At 43.4% G+C, this 9161-nt stretch overlaps 1 protein-coding gene across 1 annotated transcript; it reads left to right on the forward strand.

The window, feature by feature from the left end:
- Positions 1-309: 309 nt before the first annotated feature.
- On the forward strand, positions 310-8712 carry LOC104505440 (tumor necrosis factor receptor superfamily member 10B-like; the record flags this gene model as incomplete). Its single annotated transcript, XM_010156921.1, has 9 exons — positions 310-403; positions 1144-1275; positions 1474-1585; positions 2173-2246; positions 2947-3042; positions 4031-4065; positions 6680-7015; positions 7484-7532; positions 8417-8712. Coding segments are annotated over 9 exons (1224 nt in total), but the record flags the coding sequence as incomplete, so codon positions are not given.
- Positions 8713-9161: the final 449 nt, after the last annotated feature.

The raw sequence follows: 9161 nt of genomic DNA on the forward strand, positions 1-9161 counted from the left end.
GTACGAGGCAGAAGCCTCAAAAAATCGAAGTGCAGTGAATTTATCAAAAAGAAAGTAAAAGTTGAAAATGGAGGTGGTGATCCAGGGAAATGGTTGCCGAAAAGCCCGGTGCCGCTCTAACGCTGGCACAATGGTGGTTGTAATTACCGCAGCGAGCGGCACGCTTAGCAGAAATTAGATTGGGTTTCCTTTGTGGCTTCCCATGAACTTCTGACTGTGTTTTCAGGCCTTTGTAGGAGTATCTCCCCGAGATGGTTATCCTGTCCTGGGAGGGTGAATCACTCTAACACCTGCCTGTCTCTGCTGTAGGTTACACTGCTGATAATGCCTGGAGCCAGAGCAGAGGGCTGCAGGAACGGGGAATACCTCCATGAAGGTCTCTGCTGTGTGTCTTGTCCAGCAGGTAAGGCTTCAGGCTGTTACGGCTGATAGCAGCCCTGTTGTTTTTCCCTGTGGGGATGACTGCGTCACTGTCACTCTTCACGCTACATCCGGTGAAAGCGTGAGCCCGGTTGGAGCTGCCGTGACGTCTTGGTGCTGTTAAGGCTGTGCTCCATTGTGAAGGGAGAGCTCCTTGCGCAATAAGGGATGATGAGGTGCCTTGGCAGCAAGCCAGGAAAGTGGCTGCTCTTGATGAAATGGTTGAAGTCAGGTGGTGGTGGTTTTTTTTAAATGAAAGAAAAAAAAATCCAACCTTTAGTTGGTGCAAAGAACAGCCCCAGAGGAATTCTGATATTCCTGTATCTGTAGGAGAAACTTAGGCTTGTGTTTGCTCTACCATCCTTGCTCAGTGCGTGCAGATGGCTGTGGGGCTCGGTACATGCAGTGCACCTCTTGGTTGTGAGGAGGGGCTGAACTTCACCAAAAATGGTGAGAGCTGGGGAGGCACTGGGACAGGTTGCCCAGAGAAGCTGTGGATGCCCCAGCCCTGGCTGTCCTCTCAAGGCCAGGCTGGATGAGGCTTGGAACAACCTGGTGTAGTGAAGGGTGTCCCTGCCCATGGCAGGGCGGTTGGAGCTGGATGATCTTTACAGTCCCTTCTGACCCAAACCATTCTATGATTCTATGATAAGTGGCTTTGTATTGTAACATCCTGTTAAATGATGCCTTGAGACTGCTGCTGCTGTTTTTCTTTTCCCACAGGTACTTACGTTGCTCAGCACTGCAGTATGCCGCATCAGAGAGGAAGCTGTCTCCCTTGCACCGAAGGAGAGGGCTATACCGCTCATAAGAACGGCTTGGAAGCATGCTTGTCATGCAGACAGTGCAAAGATGGTACCAAGCACAATTTTGATGAAGCCTTAACCCTTCTCCCCTTTTGTAATGTGGAAAGCCTGGTCCTCTGGCTCTTTGCACTTCCAGTCACTGAGAACATTGAACTGGATCCATAAAGGCAATTAATTTATAACTCTTCTGCAGTTGTAGAGAGTCACAACTCTTATATTTACTTTGTAACTTATGTTTTATTTTTAGATCAGATAACTTTGAGACCCTGTACTCTGACGCGTGATACAGAATGCCAGTGCAAACAAGGATATTGCTGCCCTGCTGAGGGCTGTGAAATATGTCAGAGATGCAGTACAATGTAAGTTTGATAATTAATACAAGTGACACTTTTCCTTGTCGGAAAGTGTTAGAGCTGTGGCCTGATCTGTGCCAATACCTAACATATGTTGTCAGGCTGTAAATAATTGCCTTGAAGCCAAATGGTGTTATTCATGCATTTAAATTTTAGGTGTCAAAATACGTGAGGTTGAGACCTAGAAAGATACGGATTTTGGTATTGTTGTGCTTGCTGTTTATGGCTGTAAGCTTACACTACTTGTGTCTTCAGATTAGTACTTCCCCACGTATGTACTTGTATGAGCTTTTGTAGCAGCCAGCTCAAAATTGAGAGGTGAAACCAACTATGCATGAATAATGCATCTACTTTGTGAGTTTTTTTCCCTTGCCACTTAGAGGCTAACACACATGAGCTTTATCTGCTTTGCTTTTACTTAACCTTGTAGTATTATCTTGAGTTGTTTCAAGGTGCACTTTTAACAAAGTTACCTGTTTATGCATGTTCTGTTCATATTTAAGCTCTGCCTGGAAAAAAAAAAATCAGGCCTAGGCAGAGATGCATATTGCTCTGGAAATGTTGATACAACTGTCTGTTGCCATCTGCTTCAGGTGTCCGGAAGGGAAAGACATTGTGCAGAATTGTAATGCTACTATGGACCTAGGATGCAACTTACCCGGTCAAGGTCTGGTACACCAATACCCCTCAGCTTGGTTTGTTGGGTCTGTGGCTTCAGGCTAATAACACCAGGGCAGTCTGTAAAAACAGTGGGTTTGACCCACTGTGGTGTGTTTTAGAGCTTCTGTATTTTGTTCTGGGAGTTACTGACTAGGGACAAGTTCTCCAAGGGGTTGGAGTGTCCAACCATCTTGAACTTCACTCTGGGAAAACCCTGGTGATACATGTAGCTTCTCAGTGTTGTAACAGTAATGCTGTTATGGATAGTGCAGAGATTTCTTTCATTATCTCCCTGGGGCTGAGAAGCTGTGTGGAGCGGCTTTCTTTCCTGCTGGTAGCTAACCTCTGCCAGACTAGGGAGAAGGAACTGACACTCCCAATGCTACAGCACCTAAAGCTCACTGTCACCTACTGCATATTTGTTACCCCCTCTTCTTACATGTCTCCTCAGAAAGCCTTGTGGGAGTTGTATTGCAGCTCTGGACAGAACCCCCACTGCCGCTGGGATAACGATGTGCAGTGCGCATGAGTACTTGCACATTTGGGGCAGCTGACAGCTTGTCCTGGAAAAGGCACTGGGACTAACTGGGGTGCTGTGCTAGTGCTGAGCTTAAGTCGCTCTCTAGGAGAGTGCAGGAGACTTGTGTTTCAGAGTGTCTTCTTTGGGGACTGTTTCAGTAGTGATTTAATTTTTTTTTTCTTCTCAGGAATCACAGATCTTGCTTTGATTATTGGCATTACTTTTGTGGCTGTTGGTGGTTTGTTGCTGTTCCTTGTGATTAGAAAGCTGAAGAGAAGTAAAGGTAACTACTATCCATAAACTTTCCAGAACTAGGCAAAGCATGCACTAAGGCTATCCCCAATTTTTGTGTCCCTTCATAGGTGGCCTGCTTAAGCTCCAGCTCATTTAGTATGTGATTCAATTAAGTAACTCCTATATGATGGAGACTAATTTTTTTTCAGTAAATAAAAAGCATAAACTTTAACTCTGAGCTTTCACCTTTGCTGACAGGTGCCTCTGCTTTAAAGCAAGATTAGTGTAAGGTCCTTAACAGGACTTTGGTTATCTGCTGGCATCCCGTTAGCTAAGTGTGAGGGGGGGAAAACCTGTGCATGAGCTCAGATGTATGGGGCAAGGAGTAGCAACTAATTAGATGATTAACTACTTTCATTCCCTGTGTTTGACTGGAGGTTTTTTCCACATGGTTGCCCTTTCATCATTTGAGCTTTTTAACACAAATGTTAGGTTGTTAAGTCCTGTGTGAATTAAATTTTTTTCTTTAGTGGAAACAGGTGTTTTCCTGAGAAACTTTTCTTTCATTACTGCATATTAAAGTGGGTTTGCAACCAGTTTTGTTAGAACAATGTTGAAAATTATTCTGAGTTTTGAACATTAACTTTATTCAAATCACATTGATTTGTATTGCAGTAAAGACAATGTCTGCCTCCTCTTTTGTATTGCAATAGCCCACAGAATTTCTAAGAAGCATGAGCTGGAGGGTTTGTGTGTGAAAGAGTGGCTTAAAAGCCAAACTGCATCTTGCAGTCTGTATGTTGCTAAGTGAGACCCCTCATTCCCTGTATAAAGGTGCAGTGTTTGTGCTGCTGGTGGAAGCCATGGGTAGTACTCTCCTGAAGTGTATGACAGGTCAAGGAAGATAAATGGCTTGTATTAGAGCTTTGGTTTGTGTTTATAAGTGTGCCCACTGCATATAAATCTTGTGTGAGTTCAACTGTGCTTAAGTTGCTGCAATTCCTAAGCATCTAAAACTTTTTTATCTTGTTTTCCAGCTGCTCCAACTGACAAAGATGCAGAGAAAGGTCTGGTGAGTATATGGTGGATCAAGTGTTGTGCAGCTGAGTTGTAGCTGATACACAGTGCTCAATAGTTTGCCTCGCTGCAGCCCTCTGGTAGGATGTGATCCAACAAGTTGTGATTCATACAGGGTCTGATGTATTTATTAGCTGCATGTGTCCACTGAAGTTGGCCTTTCCAGTACTTCCTTTGGCAGCATTCTAGAGCCTGTGGCCAGGATGTTTTGCAAGTTGGAAAAAATTAGGCTAAGTGCAAATTTTTTTGCTTCAAACTGTCTCCAAGCGATGCCTTGATCCAATTAATTCTTTGATGCTTCAGGCATGTATTCCCCAGGAAACATCAGGGGTCACTTCCCTGAGTGGTGATGTTCTAGCTTTCCTTGCATTTTGACTACAACATTATTTCTTCATAAGACTGACTTCTCCTAATGCAGCAAAGTGACAGTCTTCTGCATATGGGCTCATGTCAAAAGCTGCAGTTAGGCCTGGCAGTCTAACTTCATGGCCCTAGACAGTCCTGTAAGACAAGGGTTTCGGGACTCAGAGCGTACCAGTTCAGCAGTACAGCCCTGCAAAGAGTTTGCCAAGTTAAGACTGGCAGCTGGCATATGTTCCACTTTAAAGCTAGGTTTACCCTCGCCTCCTGTAGTCCAACATTATTTCAGAACATCACTGTGTCAGTCTAAAAAGGTTATTGCTAGTCTAGCATAATGCAAGACTATCTTGTATTTAGCTAGTCTAGCTTTGGCTCTTCTATTTAGAAACTGCACTCCTAACAGCACAGTGAGGCAAAAGTGAGCTCAGCCTTTGCTAGTGTAGCTAATGATGTGTAACACTAAGCTGTAAAACAAATGCTTGTCTTGATGGGGACCTAAGAAAAGCATCCAGATTGCTCCCTGCTACAAGAGCAATGTGCTGTGCATACGCTGCCTTTCTTGTCTCCTACCCAGTGCACTCACCTGATGCATGAAATCTTGTCTAATTTTACTAGTTGGACATTTCAAGTAACTAAATGCATCTTAATTATGTCACACATACTTGAAGATTCAAGAAGCAGAATTGGAAGATCTGTTAAACTATCACCTTATTCTTTTTTTTTAAGGTCCATAAGTGGCTCAAATATGTGAATCACCCAATGGGTTTTGCTGGGTTGTGTCTCCCCCCACACCCTGGCCAGATTTGCAGCACTCCATGTGTTGATAGAAGCTGATGAAGAAACACGATAGCAAACCTGGTTAAAATCCTGTAGCATAAGAATAGGCAAACATACCACTTTATTCAAAATAAATGGATGTTAGTAGAATAATACGGTTGCAAATTGTTGCATGGTGATGCTTAGCTCTGATACAACAGTTGTCACGGACTTGAGTTGCAGTGTCTCTGCACTTGGAGTGTTCACGCTACTCTAACAAACTTATTTGTGAAGGAGTTACATGGATGCGCTCCTGAGACCAGGCATTTTGGCACTGACATACTGTCCTTTCTGAAGTACTGATGTGAAAACCCCAATAAATACTGTTGACGCTTTATTTCACTCCAAAGTAGAGCAGCAGCTATTAGCCATGTGTGTACCTTCAGTTGCTCAGTTACCTATTAAGAACTATTCTGTATAAATAGGATCAACTTGTTTAACCTGTGTGTGCCCTTAAGTACAAAGTGGATTCAGTGAGGATGATGTACAACTACATGTGTGATCATGGGGTGGTTCCCCTCGCATCATTGCTTATGCATGTTGGTCACATGCTGGTGTCACTGACCTTGTGCAAACAGAAAATACACTGGCTTATGCTCATGGGGTAACTGTACTTTAACAAACAAGTCTCACTGGAAGAAGTCACTCCTCACCCTTATTTTCCACCTTAAGAAAAAAAGAACTCCTAAAGCTTTCTAGTTTCAGCACTAGCTGATATGCTAGATCAGTGCTGGTCTGGTTTGCACTTGTGTTCTTGATGAGTTGGTGCTACACTCCCTGTCATATGCTTGTTCAGTGTATTGACAGTGCTAAAAACTATGCAGCCCTCCTCATTTCCTTCCCTCTCTATCCCCTAACAAAAGCTTTTCAATGCACACTGGTGCTCACTGGCTCCTTTCAGCTGATTCTAGTTTGTGCATCTGCTGGAAAAACTAATCCAGCCAGAAAAAAAGCCCAAGCTAGAACACTTATGTGGAGCTGATACGCTATTATCAGCTTGGCAAAAGCTCTGTGAGCATCAGTTGCTACAGTGATAGGGCTGAGGACCCCAGGTGCAGCAAGGCAATTTAATTTCCTCCTGCCTCATGCGGGGTGCATACCTTCTGTACCTAGAGTAGAGGGGAACAAGCAGCAACACATACCAGCAAAGACATTAGGAAAAGTTTCTGGTGCTTGTTGGGGAGATAACCTGTGAGCCTTATCTGCAGTCCACTGGGAGCAGAACAGTCAGTGAGATGGAGAGTTTAGGCTCTGGAAGCAGTTGAAGTCCAAGTCTGTGAAGACTGTAACTTTTCTATTTGTAACTTTGCTAAGTTAGCATCTCTCCTATTATTTTTCTGGCATCTGGTGACTTCAAGTATTCTGCTTTCTTCCTCCAGACTATACTTGAAAACCTACCTGTGAAACATCTCATATGTTCTTACTCTTTACAGAAATCTGAGAGCAGTACTAAAAGCCTCATTTCACCAGAAGTGGAGTCACCTGAAAATAATGCAGCCAGCCCAGGGGGTGAAAATTCTGGTGAAAGTCTAGAGGGCCAAGCACAAACCAAGGTTAACTTGGAAGTGGAAAATAGGTCACCAGAGGAAGAGACTGTTGCGCTTTCTGAGCGGGACACGATCCTGCCTGGGGGCTGCAGGCACCATATGGAAAGGTTCTGGAGGAGGATTGCTGAGTCTTCACTGCCAGCAAAAACCAGGCAGAAGCCTGCTTCTCATCAGAATGCCCTGTCTAACGTACCAAGCGGTAGGATGCCAGCAAATCGTATGGTAAGTGCGTGCATGTGTTTGAAAGTCATCATATTTTCTCTGATACATGTGTCATTCTTTTGCGTTCTTAAATATTCCTTGAGTAATGATTCTGTTTTCAGGCATAAGGATAGGAAAGAGGAGGCTTTGCCTTAAAGCTGTAATAGGAAGTACGGGAATTGATATCCTGGGAAAGCAAACACTCTCTTAATCTGCTCTGCCTCTCATCTCCCTGTTCAATATTTACACAGAAGCTATTCTTTTGCAATAGCAGCAAATATGTTGCCTTGTTGCTCCACTTGGGAGCTAGCAGCATGGCTGTTTCAGCATGTGATTTTCTTTACTCAAGTACTTTCAGCTGTGCTGTGAATTATGCCTCCTGCACCTTTATTGGCATGTGTGCTGTGGAAGCAAGCTATCAAGTAGCTCAGGGAAAATTGTGAGTGAAGCACTGATATGCTGGAGTAACAGTCCAACTTTGTATTACAGGTACGAGAACCAAAGTATCACGTAATTGTTAAAGATCTTTCTCAAAAACGTAAGTATTCCATAAACTGGCAGTACCTGGAATTTGTTGTGGGGTTTTTTTTGTTGTTGTTTGTGGGTGCTTTTTTTTTTGTGGTTTGTTGTTTGTTTTTTTTTCTGTTGACATTACTTAAGGAATAGTGTGCATGAGCTTAAGGGTGGCTAATGAATATTGTTTAGAGCTATAAAGCTTTCAGTTTATTGTAAAATATGCTGAAATGGGATTATTACTACATTTGACAGAGTTGTAATACCTGTGGTGAATTGTTCTATTTTAAAGCACAGGCTTTCTGCACAGGAGCATAGTGCGGTCATGCTTTTACAGTACACACTTTTTTTGTGCGTGTTTTAAACAAGTCTGCGTTGCAGCAGCGTGCTCTGCCCTAATGAATGAGGTGTAGGTCAGAGCAGATCTTTCTGTCAGACATTGGCTCGCATGGAAGACCCCGTTGAATCCCCATATATCTACCTGCACCCAGGAGGTTGATGTGCTGGATGTCCAAGCAACGGGTTTTGCTCATGCTGGTCAGTCTTGGTGTGGTAAACCTATGCCAGTAGCACAGTGAAGTGGTTAAAGCCTACCGTTGAGTAGCCCTGTTAAGCTTAAGTGAAGATGTGCAGGCCAATGAAACCCTCAAAACCACCTTTATTGAAGGGTGTTTAAGAGACTAATTTTGAGATATGTAGGCTGGTACCTTTAGCTTCTTTCAAGATGACTCAGTAGGAAACCTATTTTTCCTGCGGCTTCTTAGGGGTCAAACCTGGCCTTGCTGCTGCTGCTGGGTCTGTGCATGTATCGACTGAAAAGTAATGGGAAAACATGTATGCGGGGGGGGTGGGGGTGGAATCTTTATTTTAGAACGAAAGCTGATGTGTGTTGTGTGTTTTTTCTTTCAGAACTGAGAGATAGTTTTTTGGCCTTTATAAAGGAAGTGCCACCAAAAAAATGGAAGCCACTTATGAGAACTCATCTGCAGGAAAATGATATTATTAAAATTCTTTATGACTTTCCTAATGATAGAGAAGAGCAATCATATCAGATGCTTCTCACCTGGAAAAACACACTGGGAGAGAAACAATCTATTATTAAGTTACTGGATGAGTTAAAGCATATAGATGCCAAGGCTTATGATAATGTATTGAACACTTTAAAAAGTAATAACATTATAAGTAAATTTGAAGCTACAGCTTAATGTTTACGATGAACTTAAAAAATGCTCTTGTGTACATATATGTGTCTACAAACTTCCTGGCAATGAGGACGTCAACAAACTGCTAGTAAAAGTGATGGCACGCACTTGATACCCTTCTCACCTTCACATGGGGAGCTGGAAGTGATTTAACACGGACTCCAGCTGTGATGTTCACTAACGTCTTTTGAGTTGTCGGGTGTTAAACTCAGGCGTCCGATGCCAGCTTGAAAGCAAGAAGCTCCTACTCGCCCTTCCCTTGGTGTGAGGCAGGACAGTGCTGTCTGAGCCCCGGGCAGTGGGAATGAAGAGGCTGATGCTGTTTTTGAATGGACTGCAATGCTTTTGCTTTCTGAAATGATTCGTGTTTTTGTATCGGTATGCTCAGAACTGTTCTGTTTGACGCACAGCAATAAAAGCCCGGTTGAGCCAAAAGCTGGAGTTGACTCAGG

The sequence above is a fragment of the Eurypyga helias genome, unplaced genomic scaffold, assembly GCF_000690775.1.
Source record: "Eurypyga helias isolate BGI_N326 unplaced genomic scaffold, ASM69077v1 scaffold51778, whole genome shotgun sequence".
NCBI lineage: Eukaryota > Metazoa > Chordata > Aves > Eurypygiformes > Eurypygidae > Eurypyga > Eurypyga helias.